The 15,130-nt window shown below is 46.5% G+C and overlaps 1 protein-coding gene across 1 annotated transcript in view; it reads left to right on the top strand.

The window, feature by feature from the left end:
- Nucleotides 1-15,130, top strand: part of CCDC82 (coiled-coil domain containing 82) — a 68,491-nt gene that overhangs the window by 42,464 nt on the left and 10,897 nt on the right. The window contains exons 3-5 of the mRNA XM_088456730.1: nucleotides 1,419-1,578; nucleotides 10,064-10,156; nucleotides 10,945-11,069. Of these exons, the coding sequence (XP_088312856.1) occupies nucleotides 1,419-1,578; nucleotides 10,064-10,156; nucleotides 10,945-11,069 (378 nt within the window). The remainder of the gene's footprint in view (nucleotides 1-1,418; nucleotides 1,579-10,063; nucleotides 10,157-10,944; nucleotides 11,070-15,130) is intronic.

Below are 15,130 nucleotides of genomic sequence, written 5' to 3'. Positions count from 1 at the left end.
TCACTGGTCCTTTGCTCTAAAGAGGCCATTCGGGATGTGTTGGTATCGATTTTAGCTAATTCGGCATCAAATGCAGATTGTAATGCCTCAGTCTTTTTGTCAATTAGCGGCATAAGAATTTTTTACATTTCTTGGGCAGTTTCAGTAGCCGAGGGTTGTCTAGTAGAAATATCAGGACAAGAGTGTGCGCTCAGGGAGTTATCCTCAGAGGGGTCACGTATGGTTGTGGGATGGACGGTTAAGGTGGGGGCTTTTTAATGCTCAGATCTCCTCTGTCCTTGCATCAATAAACTCAGAAGGCCCTTACTATGCGGTAGGTCAATTTTAGTTTTCAAAATAGTTGTGCTTTGTTGGGCTATCATTATTATTCCTTCACAGTTTATGCATTTCATTAAAACTAACAAAAAAAATAATCTATAAATCATCTGTAAAAAAAAATCAAAAAACATTCGCTTTCAGGTCAATTTCTTGCAGATTAATTTAAAAAAAAACAAAACACTTTGTTGCCCATTTTGGTAACGTTTTCTTTGCCGTGTGATGAATTATAAAACCATGAATTGTGTATTTATTTATTTTTTAAATTTAAACTCTGTGACCCAGATAGAGATGCACCTCCTTCCTAATGCTGGCCATACACTCTGCAATTATCGGGACGATCCGCCCGATATCGGCGGATCGCCGCGATAATTGCAGCGTGTATGCGGGCGACCGAGGGTTAAATATTGCTCGGTCGGGCATGCTGGATTGTCCAGCATGCCCGTCCGATGCGATATTTACCCGGGAAACTGTCGGCCGCATCGGGCAGTGTATGCCCAGCGCAGCCGACAGACAGACATTTCCTGTGTTCCTTCCTACGGAAGGAACAGGGAAATGTCTCCTCCCCCGGGGGCGGAGCGCGGATGTCGGGCTATACACTGTGAGATTTCTCTCACAGTGTATGCCGGCGACATCTGCGGCTGGCAGGCAGCCAGATAAAATGTCTGTCGGTCTGACAGACATTTTATCTGGCAGTGTATGCCCAGCATAACATATGATACCCTGTAAAAACATGCTTGTGATAATAAGTAAACTATAAATCCGTATTATGTTGTATTATTGTAGTTGTACAACCTTTCATATACTGTAGTAATATAAAACAGTGGCTATATTTAATCCTTTAATGATTTTAGTTGAATTGATCTATTGCAAAGCGCTGAGGGCCCTCATTTATCAACGAGTGATATTGTTGTTATCACTGGTTACTGATCTTAAATGGTGCTCCAACCAATCAGCTCCTAACTGTCATGTGTTTGAAAAATGACAGGAGCTGATTGGTTGGCGCAACATTTAAGATTAGTAACGATTGATAACAAGAATATCACTCGTTGATAAATGAGGCCCAAAATCCCTTGTACATCTTTTTGTTTGATCTCTTACAGTTAAGTTCAAGTGACATGAACCCGCCATTGATTCCCGAAACATTGAGTGAAACTGAGGACAGTGACGATATGGCAAACTTCATAGAACCAGATGATGAGGAGAGCAAGGATGAGAAAGCAAGCTGTCAGGAGCTGTTTGAGAAACATAACCTTTTTCAGTGTAAGCGTTCATTGTTCATCTATTAATAAAGTTATAGTTGGAAAGATTATGACTTTGACACATAGGATACATACATATATGGGATCTATTATCTGGAATGCTGCAGACTTCGGGGTATATATACTAACCAGTAGGCGGCTTTGACTGCTAGATTTAAAACAGCAATAGGAATAAATGCTGAATAAAGCTTGCTTAGCATTTATTTCTACTGCCGTCTTAAATCTGTCGCTCAAAGTCGCCGATGATCAGTGGCTTTAACCACCCGCTGGTTAGTAAGTCTACCACCTAGCGTTTTCTAGACAGTGTTTTTCAGTAATTTGCAACACCACACTGAGGGGGGGGAACTCAGTTGTTTTTTGTGCCCCCTGGCGCCCAATGGAGCGATTCAATTGTTGTTCCAAACGGTCGTGAGTGCCATTGGCGCTCATTATCTCTGCCTGCTCCCTCCTGAGGTGGTGAGCAGAAATGTGAGAAAAGACCGGCTTTTGGGCGCCCAAACTTCATTTTCAGCAGCGCGACCAATAGTTTAGATGGGTTTAACCGCTTTGCGTGCCTAAACCTGCGCGAAAAGTAATGGGCCCCCTTTCTCCCCTCCCCCCCCCTTGTCACTTTAGACGGGAGATCTGGCATTAGGAAAAATTATTTGATTCCCCGCTGAGAATAAAATGAAGTAGGCTTATTAACAGTGTCCCTGTCTTTCTCCTAATTGAAGGCCAATATTTTTTTATTTTTTTTGTCCATTTGTGAACTATGTGTTGCGCTCCTTGGTGTAAAACAGATGCCAAGGTGCTGAATATTGTGTAAAATATATCAGATACAGCTGTATATACTGTACCTGCAAACAGCAGTTGTGGTAACAATCTCTAGTAGTTTGAATCCTATTTCACACATAATTTTTTCTTCTTAATAATTTCAGTCCAGCCCCCACATATATCAAATAGTGGAAGAGGAGGGGCAGGCTGACCTTCTTTGTTTAATTTAATTGGAGCGCCAATACTAAAAAGCTAAATACAACTCATGGTTTTTGTACAAATAGATGTAATATCCATTAATAATTACATAACATGTAGAATATAAAGTTAAAAAAGACTTCAATCAAAAGGACATAAATATGGACATGATATTTTTCAGCAATAACTGTGCAAAATCAACTCACACGGATGACTATCCAATTTAATATGGTTAATTAGAGCAGCTGACTTGATGTAAGTGTATCACTAGAAAAAATATTCCAGCAAACTTACAAATGTCACTGATAGGTAATGGTATGCACTTGTGTTGGCCCAGAACGTATAAATGGGAGCTTGGGAATGTGTACAGTGACTTGCTGCTGTGCTCCTGGTCGTGTAGGACAGAAGAAATGACCTGACTGCTGCTCCACTTCCAGCTATTCTCCCCGTCCGTACTGTCCTTATCTAACCATAAACTTACATTCCCCGCACTCGTCAGTGCTAAAGGGTACTCACACAAGTCCAGAGACGTGCCGCCTGCGGCTGGCCTCCGTAAGATGCAATTAGGGAGGCTGCTCCGTCACTTCTGTGTCTCGGTTGTGAGCAGACAGCAAAGTTCTTTTCTACTTCAGGGTCCATAGGGTATCCACAGGATACCTTGGGGTATAGGTGTGACGTCAGTCGCAGGGCACCAAAGAGTTAAGCTTTCAGCCTCCCAGGATGCACTAGGTCCCCCTCCTATACCCCGCCCCCGGGCCAAGGCACCTCAGTTTAGTTTGGTGCCCGGCCGGAGTCGGGTGCACCTGTTGGAGTGGGGGCTAGAAGAGCCCCTGAAGCTTTTTCTTCATGCAGCTGTGGCTGCACATCTGGATGAACAGCATGGACAGTCAGTCCTGACGTCCATGCTGTCTTCCCTACACCCCTGCCGGTACCAGAACGCCGGTACTGATCCGGGGATGCTGGTGGGCGTCTGGGGTCACAGCTAGCGGTGACCCCAGATGCTCCGGACCATGGCCGGATTCAAGGGGGACAGAGGTAAGCAGCGGGGTCCCGCGGTGGGTCCCCGCTGATCACATGGTCCTAAGTCCCCAGGCAGGGGGCTCCCTGGGGACTGGCTGCAGCGTGGAGCCAGGCGACCAACCTGCGCTTCCACTACCCCCTGGGACAGCGGACCGCAGCAGAGCGGTAGCGCTGCGGCGTCCCAGGGGTTAAATGCATGCCAGGGGAGCGCGCCTTCCCTGTCTCACAGCCGGCGCCTCCCCCGCTGCACACAGCCCTCTCTGCACTGTGCTGACTGGTCCTGTGTCAGCGCTCCTCCCCCAGGCCAGCTTCTCTCTGCTCCTCGGCGGCCATCTTCTCTGCAACGCATGGTGAACGCTGCTGGAAGTCTGGAAGGAAGCATCGTGGTCTGGGTCCCCCCGCATACCTCTCCTCCGCTGTGGCTCAGGTCTGTGTATGCAGCGCTGTGTCCTACCAGGCCCTGTGTCTGTGTAGTTGAGTGATCAGCGCTGTTAGTGCAGGAATTGTTATTTCTCTGCATTGTATGTGACTGTGCTAGCGCTGCCTGTAACTTTTCTTCTCTAAACTGTCAGCTTTATTACTGTCCCTGTTCTTTCTGCTAAAGCCCTTGCGGTGCGGTGCTGCAGGGTGGTCTCTCGCCTATTTAATACTTAATTGGTGAGAGAGGTCACATACGTGGTGCCATAATGTCTGAAAGTGATTTTCCCCTCCGGCTACAGTGTACCACGTGCAAAGTACCGTTAGCGGAGGGGGAGGGTAGCGCGGAGGGCCTTTGCCGGCAGTGTTTGTCCATGGCGCGGCCTATTACGGTTACAGCACCGGTACAGGAGCCGCCCTGGGCTTGTTTCGCTCAGGCGTTAACAGCTTTAGTGGGCCAGTTAGCTCAGCAGCCCGCGTTTACTCCGATGGGTTTGTCCCAGCAGTCTGTGGTGTCGTCACCCATGCAGGGGTTCCCACGACAATTGGTGGTACCCCACAGTCTCCCTATTTCCCCGCTCCCGGGTTCTCAGGAGCCAGCGTGGGTTAACTCCCTGACGAGTTCTGTACAGCACTTGTCGGATGTGTTGCAAGGGGAGTCTGTGATGCGGCCTCATAAAAGGCCGGTGGCGTCTCTGTCCGCTCCTTATGAGGATGACGAAGGGACGTCTGATGATGGGGAGATTCTGGATCCTTACGATCAGGAACCTTTCCATACTAAGGACGCTGATGCTAAGTCCAAAGTATATATTCCTGGACTTATTCGGGCGGTCCGCACAGCCTTGGTGATTGAGGACGAAGTTCCCCCAGCGGCTAAATCTAAGTATACCTTTTTCAAAGATGTGAAGGGCGATGCCACAGTCTTTCCTCTTTCGGGTCAGTTGGTGGACCATTTAGAGGAGGCGTGGAAACAACCTGGCAAAAGATACCAGCCGCAGAGACGCCTGGCGGTGGCTTATCCGTTCGCGGATAATTATTTTGCTAAGTGTGAATCCCCTCCACAGGTGGATTCTCACGTGACCCGTCTTGTCCGTAGTGCCACATTGCCGATGCCATCCATGTCCTCCCTTAAGGATGCTACGGACCGCAAGGTAGAAATCTGCCTGAAGTCCGCTTATTCCCTTGCAGGGGGGGCAGCACGGCCGGCTATGGCCATTTGCTGGGTTGCCAGAGCGATGGAGCGCTGGGCGGATTCATTAGAGGCTTCTTTTGAATCCGACTGTCCGGCCGAACAGGCGGAGTTGATTGGCAATCTCCGTGATTCGGCCACCTACATCAACGAGGCGGCTCTAGACATTAGTACTCTGGTGTCTAGAATTTCTTCAGCAGCGGTAGCTGCTCGTCGCACCTTGTGGCTGCGATCCTGGAAGGCGGACGCAGATCCAAGAAAGGTCTGGAAGCGTTGCCGTTTACCGGAGAAGTTCTCTTCGGTCCGGATCTGGATAAGATTGTGGCCACGCTGGCGGCAGCCAAATCTGCTTGTCTCCCGTCGGCCGCTGCTCCTTCTGGTTCTGGACCATCGTCCTTTCGGTCATCTAGGGCCCAGGGCAGGCCCAAACCACAGTCGTTTCCTCGACAGGCTGGCCCTAAGAAATCGGTCAAGCCCCGGAAACAGGCATGGAGTACCAGACGTCCGGCCCCCAAGCCAGATGACAAGACTGCGGCCTGACGGTCCGGGTCTCCCCTTGGGGGATCCCAGGGTGGGAGGCCGCCTGCTGCAGTTCTCCCGGTGTTGGTCGTTCACTACGACAGACACTTGGGTTCTGGAGGTGGTCTCTCACGGGTACGCCCTCTCCTTCCGGCACAGACCCCCGGCTCGATTCTTCACCACGGGTCTACCATCAGACCGGAACAAGGCTACGGAGCTGCGGAAGGTATTGCTCCAGGCTGGAGTTATAGTGCCTGTTCCATTCTCCCAGAGGGGCCAGGGTTTCTATTCAAATCTATTTTTGGTACAGAAACCCAATGGGTCATATCGTCCGATTCTCAACCTCAAAGCACTCAACAAGTCTTTGCGGGTCCCGAAGTTTCGGATGGAGACCCTACGGTCCATCATTCTGGCGCTGGAACCTGGGGACTACATGGTGTCATTGGACATACAGGACGCTATGGCGGTCATGGCGGCTTCTCTGCGGCTGCAAGGAGTCCGCATGTTGCCGTACTTGGACGACCTGTTATTGGTGGCAGGATCTCCAGAGCTCCTGTTACACCACTTGGACCTGACCATTGCACTGCTGCAACGGCACGGCTGGCTAATCAACTGGCAGAAGTCCACTCTAATCCCGTCTCGGAGGATTCTGCATCTTGGAGCCTTATTGGACTCGGGACAGCAAAGGATCTTCGTGACGGAGGACAAGATCTCTGCTTTACAGTCAAGGGTGCGCAGTTCACAGCCGCCGGGTGTCCTTACACTCGGCGATGAGGTTACTGGGCTCCATGGTGTCGGTGTTCGACATGGTGGAATACGCCCAGTTTCACTCCAGACCTCTGCAGCACCTGATCCTGTCCAAGTGGAACGGGCTGCCTCAGTCTCTGAAGTTCCAGACGATTGTGCTCACCCCGGAGGTTCGCCTGTCCCTTGCGTGGTGGTTAAAGACGACCCACCTCAACAAGGGACGTCCGTTCTGGGTTCCAAATTGGGTCCTGTTGACAACGGACGCCAGTCTTCGGGGCTGGGGAGCAGTTTCGGGTCCACACTTGTTCCAGGGCAGGTGGACACCGACAGAAGCGGAGCTTCCAATAAATATCTTGGAACTCCGTGCGGTCTTCAATGCTCTCCTGCAGGCACAGCGGTTTCTCCAGGGTCACCCGGTGCAGGTCCAGTCGGACAATGCTACCACCGTGGCCTACATAAACAGGCAAGGAGGAACTCGCAGTCGGGCGGCTCTCGTAGAGGTCTCTCGGATCCTGGTTTGGGCGGAGCGCAATCTTCCGGCCATATCAGCGGTCTTCATCCCGGGAGTGCTAAATTGGGAGGCGGACTTTCTAAGTCGCCAGGATGTTCATCCAGGGGAATGGTCCCTGCACCCGGACGTTTTTCAACTACTGGTGGACAGGTGGGGTCTTCCAGAAATCGACCTCATGGCGTCCCGGCACAACAACAAGTTGTTCTCAGACCTTCAGGGTCTGTCCGTGGACAGTCCTCTGCGGTTGCCGCTACGACCGGACCTTCTGTCTCAGGGTCCTTGTCTTCACCCGGACCTGACTCGGCTGTCTTTGGCGGCGTGGCTGTTGAGACGGCCATGCTGAGGTCCTGGGGGTTTTTCCAGCTCTGTGGTGCGTACCATGTTACGAGCTCGGAAACCGTCTTCCGCGAGGATATACCATCGCGTGTGGCATACGTTCTTCCAGTGGTGTCGACCGAGAGGTTATGCACCGCGGGAGTTTCGTCTGTCTCGGATTCTCGCCTTCCTGCAAGCGGGACTAGATCATGGGCTTCGCCTTGCTTCTTTGAAGGTACAGGTTTCGGCCCTATCTGTCTGGTTTCACCGTAGGATTGCTACAATCCCGGATGTGCGCACCTTTATGCAAGGTGTTCTCCGTATTCAGCCGCCCTTTGTTCCACCTGTGGCGCCTTGGGATTTGGCTGTGGTCCTGAGGGCTCTCCAAGGACCGCCGTTTGAACCACTGGGCTCAGTGGATATTAAATGGCTAACAGCTAAGACTGTTTTCCTTCTGGCCGTTGCTTCAGCCAGACGTGTTTCTGAGTTAGGGGCTCTTTCTTGTAGACCCCCTTTCTTGGTTTTTCATGGGAACAGGGCAGTGCTCCGCACTCGGCCCGAGTTTCTTCCCAAAGTTGTTTCCCAGTTTCATGTTAACGAGGAAATAGTTGTTCCGGCCTTTAACTCACCGGGTCTTTCCGTGGGTGAGGCCTCTTTGGATGTTGTGCGGGCCTTAAGGACTTATGTTGACCGCACTTCTTTGTTTAGGAAGTCGGACGCTTTGTTGTCCTCTATGGCTTCTGTAAAAAGGGTTGGCCTGCTTCAAAGCAAACTTTGGCAGCCTGGATCCGTATGGCTATTTCTGAAGCTTATCTTCATGAAGGCCTACCGGTCCCTCCTTCTCTGAAGGCTCATTCCACTAGGTCTGTGGGTCCTTCGTGGGCAGCTCGACGTGGTGCCTCGGCAGTTCAGATCTGCAAGGCTGCTACGTGGTCTTCTGTCCATACCTTCGTGAGGTATTACAGGTTTGACACCTTCGCCTCTCAGGATGCTTCCTTCGGGCGGCGGATTCTCCTTTCTGCACAGGAGCGTCCCCACCCTTAAAGGATACTGCTTTGGGACATCCCCAAGGTATCCTGTGGATACCCTATGGACCCTGAAGTAGAAAATATGAGATATGGTAAGAACTTACCCTTGTTATCTCTATTTCTACGAAGTCCATAGGGTTCCACAGGATTCCCGCCCTGTCGCACCTGTGCTGCAGATGGGCTTTGCTCTGGTCACCGGTTTTCCGTCTCCCTCTGGTGAGAATGTGATTCTTGTATGTGTCCAGATCTTTGTTCTCTCTCTTCCTTCTCCTCCTCCGGCCTATGGCTTGGTAACTAACTGAGGTGCCTTGGCCCGGGGGCGGGGTATAGGAGGGGGACCTAGTGCATCCTGGGAGGCTGAAAGCTTAACTCTTTGGTGCCCTGCGACTGACGTCACACCTATACCCCAAGGTATCCTGTGGAACCCTATGGACTTCGTAGAAATAGAGATAACAGGGGTAAGTTCTTACCATATCTCATATTTTTCACCTGCTCCAAAGCAGACGCACAATTTGGCCACTTCAGCCTTGATGTGGAGTGCAAAGGCCGGCAAAGTAATATATCAGCTGCTCCAAATGCAAATGCACAGTATAGCCACCTCAGCCTTAACTAGTTTCTGTTTACAGCAAAGTTTCTTCAGAACCTTTGCCTGGAACAAAGCCTGCTCTCGCTATGTCTCTAAGCGCTGTTCATAGACTACTATGGTCGTGTTTTTCTGTTCTCGATACTATTGAATTTTCTGAAGAAGCATTTGGATACTAGGAGACTTTTGTGCTTCAATTTGCCTTCATTAGAAAAGTTGCACTTGCGTCCGTATGCAAAACAGCTATTATCCTATGGTGAAGGTCAGTGACAGCGGTAGGTTATGCCCCTGTCCCTATATATACCAGACCAAGCTCTCTCATGCCCCATTATATGGAATCAGAGCTTCTCATACCGCATTATAAGGCATCAGACCCCCTCATGCCCATATATATGCCATACGGAACCCCCTCTTGTCCCTTTTGTATGTCATCAGACCCCCTCATGTCCCATTATATGGTATCAGACCCCTTCATGCCCTACATATGTCATACATTTGGGATCACAGCCTGCTCATGCCCCTATATTTGACACAGGCCCCTTTTATATGACATCAGACTCCCACATATGCCAGAGCCCCCTCATGCACCTTTATACGGCATCAAAGCTCAGTCCCCTCATGCCAGACAAAGGCAGAGGCCCCTCATAGTCATACCCCTTTATACGACATCAGAGCTCAGTTGTCACCTCTGAGGGTTGGAACAGGCGTGGGAGGCTGAAGTGGAGGCTAGGAAGGCTTGATGGAATCTGGGTGGCTTGGTTGGAAGATTGGAAGCAGTGGAACTGCTGGAGGTGATGACCCCAAAGGCGAGGACAGAAGGGAACAACTTTATTAGACTGGAAATTGAATTAGAACTGTAGTGGTAGAATCGGATAGGAACCGATGTAGTAGAATCGATGATATGGAATTGATGAAGCAGGATCGGATTGGAACCAATGTTTGGAGACAATCAGGTTGGAACTGATGTTAGTGAATTGAAGAACTGGATCGGACATAGCACTTTTATTCACAAAATATAGCAGTAAATAGACTAACAACATATACAATAGCATTGTTATTATGATCCCTATGTCATAAAAACTTAATCCATTACGAAAAAAAAAGTAATTTTTCAGAAAATTGGTACATGCCAGCTTCATGCACTCGTCTTTTCATATATTTCCATTAAAATAATAAAAAAACATGCTTGTATGTTCTGCTTTACAGTTGCTGGCAGTGACTTGTACTCTCACCTTCAGAAAGTGATTAGGGCATTACTAATCAATAAAGTGGATAATGAGTTTCTGAGGACACTGTATGGTAAGTAAATTCTCTACTTAAATTTGCCTAGTTTGCATAACTGTAATAGTTACTGTAAGAGGGACGGTATTACTTTTTAGTGGAGAATACAAAACTTACAGGTCCCCATGCTGGCGAGCAGCAGGGTCCCAGGCTAAAGTAGGCACCGCTGCCATTCTGCGAGATTAATAGCAGAAGGAAGGTAAAGGAAGCCTAACAGGGCAAAAATTGTATCACCCTCTTATCCGGGGATCCTTTTATGTGATGCTCTAATCCCAGATATATAGATTATCTATTAGAGTGCTAGATCATACGATCAGGGCTCTCTTCTCCTGCCTTGTACGCTCCCACCTCATTCGCCTGTATACCCTTATGTAATACCTATGGCATGTCCTGTACAGCACGTGTTTGTTTTATATCCTACCTATTACTGTACATGTTATGCGCGGCATCATGCTTTGTGTCTTTCTATTCTTGTATTTATGCCTCTTGTTTTGTATTTTGCCTGTTTATCCTCTACGGAGAAGATTTAACTAACTGTGAGGTTCCATCAGATCCTTGCATGCTAACACAACATGGCATCTGGGCAGGAGAACCTCATTCTTCTTTGCTCACACCTTATAGCGGTACAAGAGGGGGTAATTACCCGCTGTGTGCACAGCGGCACGTCGTCCGTGAGACTGATGAAACCTTGCGTGGAACTAAATCTCCACCTATGTATTTGTAGTATGCTGTATTCCCCCGCTGTATCGGTCTACAAAAATGTATACAGAAATTCTAATAATCTCATGTTCTTTTTTACCCGATAGAAGGAATAAGGGACAAAAGATATGCTAAAGACTTGCTGAAATCACTGAATTACTTAGAGGAACGTATCATAGCACCTCGCCTTGAGAAACTCACTACCAGCTGTCGCTGGTCCACCTCTTATAAGGTACGCTTTAAAGGGGGACTCCGTCACTCCCTCAGGCTTTTTTTTTTAATTATTATTATTATTTTTATATTAACTTTATACATTTTACAAACAAACACAAACCATAAAACAAGCGTCCTGTAGATGAAGCACGTCCTGTTGAAATGAAAAGTGCAAAAGATTTGTGCTTTTTGCATTTAACTGCAAAGATGAACTTTCTGGGGCTTGTCAGATTGTCTGAGCCAATTGTGACGCAACTGTACTTTGTGTTGTGCAAAGATGAAGAGTGTGGGTGACACCCTCATGTCACATCTACTATGGTGCCACCCTATCTGCATACAGGCTCTCAGCCCAGGAACACTGAGGGTCTTGTTTATCAACAAGTTGTATCATTCACAACTAGGGATAAAACTCATTCCATATGATTAATGGTGCTCCGGCCAATCAGCTCCCAACTGTCATCTGTTTGAAACTAGACAGTCGGGAGCTGATTGGCTGGAGCACCATTTATCATACGCCACGAGTTTCATCACTTGTTGTGAATGATAAAACTCAATGAGGCCCTGAATCTTCTCGCGCTTCTCAGGTCATCCTCTAGAACAGTGATTTTCAATCTTTATCAACTCGCGGCACACCAAACACGATTTTAAAATTGCCAAGGCACACCATCAGTCACCCACAGAAAAACACACGCATTGATCCCCATAGGGGGAGAGGACGGGATAACACATACATCGGCTGCCACAGAGAAAATAATCACATTGGCCCCCACAGAAATAAAAATAAAAACACATTGGCCTCCACAGAAAACACAAATAAAACACATATGCCCCCACTTGAAAAAAGAAACCAATCGCACTGGCCCCACAGAAAGCAAATTAATACATTGTCCCCATATACAAAAAAACACAGCCACACCGGCCTCCACAGAAAAATATCGGCCCCTACCTGTCCTTTGCAGAGAAAGGAGCTCCCTGTCCCTCAGCCGCGGAGCCGGTGCAGCCTGTCACACTCACTGCTGAGCAGTGAGAACTTTGCGGGTGGGTCAGCGACACGGTGTGCATGACCTATGATGTCACACCACCGCGTCTGCATTGGTCACGCCCGGGCAGTTTCTAAGTCACCCGGAAGAGCTCAGCGCTGCCCAGAACCAAAGTTAGGAGTTTCACGGCAGACTTAGGAACCATTTGCGACACACTAGTGTCTCTGATCCGTTCCCCGTTCCCCACTGTAGCTGTTACCATCGTCCGTGGCTGTTGCTGGCGTCTCCATTCACTCGCCTGGGCGAGGCTAACGTCTCTACCCTGTGAGGGGCAGTGATAGCTGGGAAGTCACGTTTCAGGGACTGGAGCTCTCGATGTCCTGGGCAGTCTAGATGATAACACTGGTAGATTCCAGCAACAATGTTTAATCCCTGTAGCCGCTTAGAATTATAGCAGTGCATCGGAATCGACAAGCTCCCTTTCTGAGTCCCTGCAGCAAGTGGCAGCAATAATAAAGAGGATCAAAGCAGTCTTCCTAAGGCGTTTCTTTACCCCCTGGTCATTTCGTCAGAGGATTTGCATATAGGATTTCTTCTCGCACCCTCCTGGGATGCGAGGAGAAATACGACACTTTAGTCAGAGAATGCCGGTTTTCACGACTACACACCCAGGTTAAGTCGCGAGAACCGTCTTCCTCCGACTTAACAGCGCGCTGAATTGAATAGCTCCGCTCACTCCCACCCAGGGCAATTCAACATCGCATTGAATTGAATCGCGCTCTGTGTACGATATATTGTTCTGACACGCGTCAGAACTATATATTGAAGGATACATCGAATAGTATGTACCCAGATCCCTCATCTTCTTGGTTCTACCCTGGCTCATATCCTGACTAGTATAGTTTGTGTTGAGTCATAGGAGATATGACTCAAAAAAAGAATTTTCCTTAGTTGATGCACTCTTAATTATGGATAATTATTTCATTAAATATTTATATTGCATAAAACTTAACTTTTAATTAATCAGACAAAAAAACACAAAAAGACACACATATGTTAAATCTGCTCGCAATTGTAGCATATAATGCTACAGATCACTAACTCCCTTTAGGAGTATTGAATGTAGAAACTGGCTCAAGAATTTAATCAAATAAAGGTCTATTACTACACCATTAAGTAGTGATTAATTAACAAATTGTTAAATACACCATTATCCCTTGTATTAATGTTATTAGACCATTTTTTGAACAAGAAAAGGTAGTAAGTGAAATATTTTAGTGGAAAAACCAAGATATTAAGACTTAAATAATAGTCCAATTATTCATGTGGTTTATATGCAGCAGGACTATTCACATCCTCATAATTTACCAACTGTCAGGAGTATACATATAATGCAATAAGCAATATCCAATATTGAGTTATAAGGGAAACCAGGCAATTAATGGTCTATGTTATTATATCCATATATACACATTATATGGTTTATATATAATGACACTGTTAGTATCCTTGTAATCAACCCCTGTCAAGAGGTACACATATAGTACATTAATTATATTCAGCATTATCCAATATCAAGGACACATGGATAGGGCAATTAATAACCTCCATAATCATACCCATGTAATATATTGCCGAATGTATTTTATGAGGTATAGTTGGTAACAATATATTGACTCTATCCAGATAAAAAGTAATAGACATAAAAGACCCCCACCTTATTGGGGGAAGACCTCTCATCCCTAACTCCGTTTACCCCTGTGGGTATTGAACGGGTCAGAGGGAGACGGAGACCTCCTGGGTGCAGGGTGAAGGAATAGAAACAGGGAAAGTGCAGTCGGTTCCTACTTTCCCTGCTGACTCCGGTATCCCCCTGTTGCGAGTGCGCAGTGCAGGGCGGTATAACCGGTGACAGCGGGATGAGGGGGCCGACAGAATTACCTGATTGCCCAGTTAGAGGACTGGCAGTGGGGGGATGATCGGGAGCAGCGTCCCGCTGAATAGTCTAGCCGCCGTCGGAAGCCGGGTCACATGGCCCTGTGATACCCGAGGTCCCGGCGCTGGCTGATGACGCGCGTTTCACAAAGAGCTTGTTCACATCGGAGCCTGTACTCCCCCTGTAACAGCTCCTCCTTAAATAGCCCCAGGATTAGTTAATTATCTCAATTGACATAGATAATTGAGAGACCATTGATCTTCCAATATACATTCATTGTTCTTTTAATAGACAATTAATCAGTTATTATAGTTTCTAGAATACATATCTCTAATGTGATTAAAAGATTACATAACTAGACACCGATTGTACTAAGAACTATATACACTGGGCATCAGTACATAGTTGTTAATTAAATACCAGTATATAACATGGCTATTACACAATTACTTAGCCAAAAGTCAATTATAATAGCTACATATATAATAATTGGCATCAATAAATGCCTTTTAACAGACACAAATATTTATTTACTACCTGTAATAGACATGAAAAACCCTAATTGTCACATTCCAGATAATTAATACAAAATATAAAACAAATAATTAGTATTGAGGCTATTGCTGCAAGATTAATAATATCAAAGTGAAGAAATGTTAGTATGTGATATATTGACAAAGTGTGAAAATATATACGATTCTATACAGTGTTGATAATATAATGGAAGAAGCCATTAGTGTAAAAGGGAGAGATCCTCCAAAAAATTACTAAAAGTGATAATAATAGGAAAAAAAATTTTATTTTTTAATTATATATATATATAATACCAAATATATGTTACAGAAAGATTGTGACAAAAATTACATTTATAACAAAACAAAGTGAAAATTTATATCTAAACTGTTAGAAAAAATGATGTCATTGTGAGAAGTGCATAAGTGACAACCTTAATATTAACTTGCATATTGATAAATATGCTTCCTAGTATAAATATAAACATAGAAGAGAATAATTTTAAATATTAAATGAAATAAATCACATCAAATAAATATTTAAAATATGAAAAATAAAAAAGTGTATATATATATCATCAATTAATATATGGTTAATCAGTCAATACATTATGAACCAATAACTGGTTAATAGAAGAAATTAATAAAAGGA

The sequence above is a fragment of the Taudactylus pleione genome, unplaced genomic scaffold, assembly GCF_031769625.1.
Source record: "Taudactylus pleione unplaced genomic scaffold, aTauple2 ptg000711l, whole genome shotgun sequence".
NCBI lineage: Eukaryota > Metazoa > Chordata > Amphibia > Anura > Myobatrachidae > Taudactylus > Taudactylus pleione.
The sequence above is the reverse complement of the archived record's forward strand: the minus strand, read 5'-3'. Positions and strand labels throughout refer to the sequence as shown.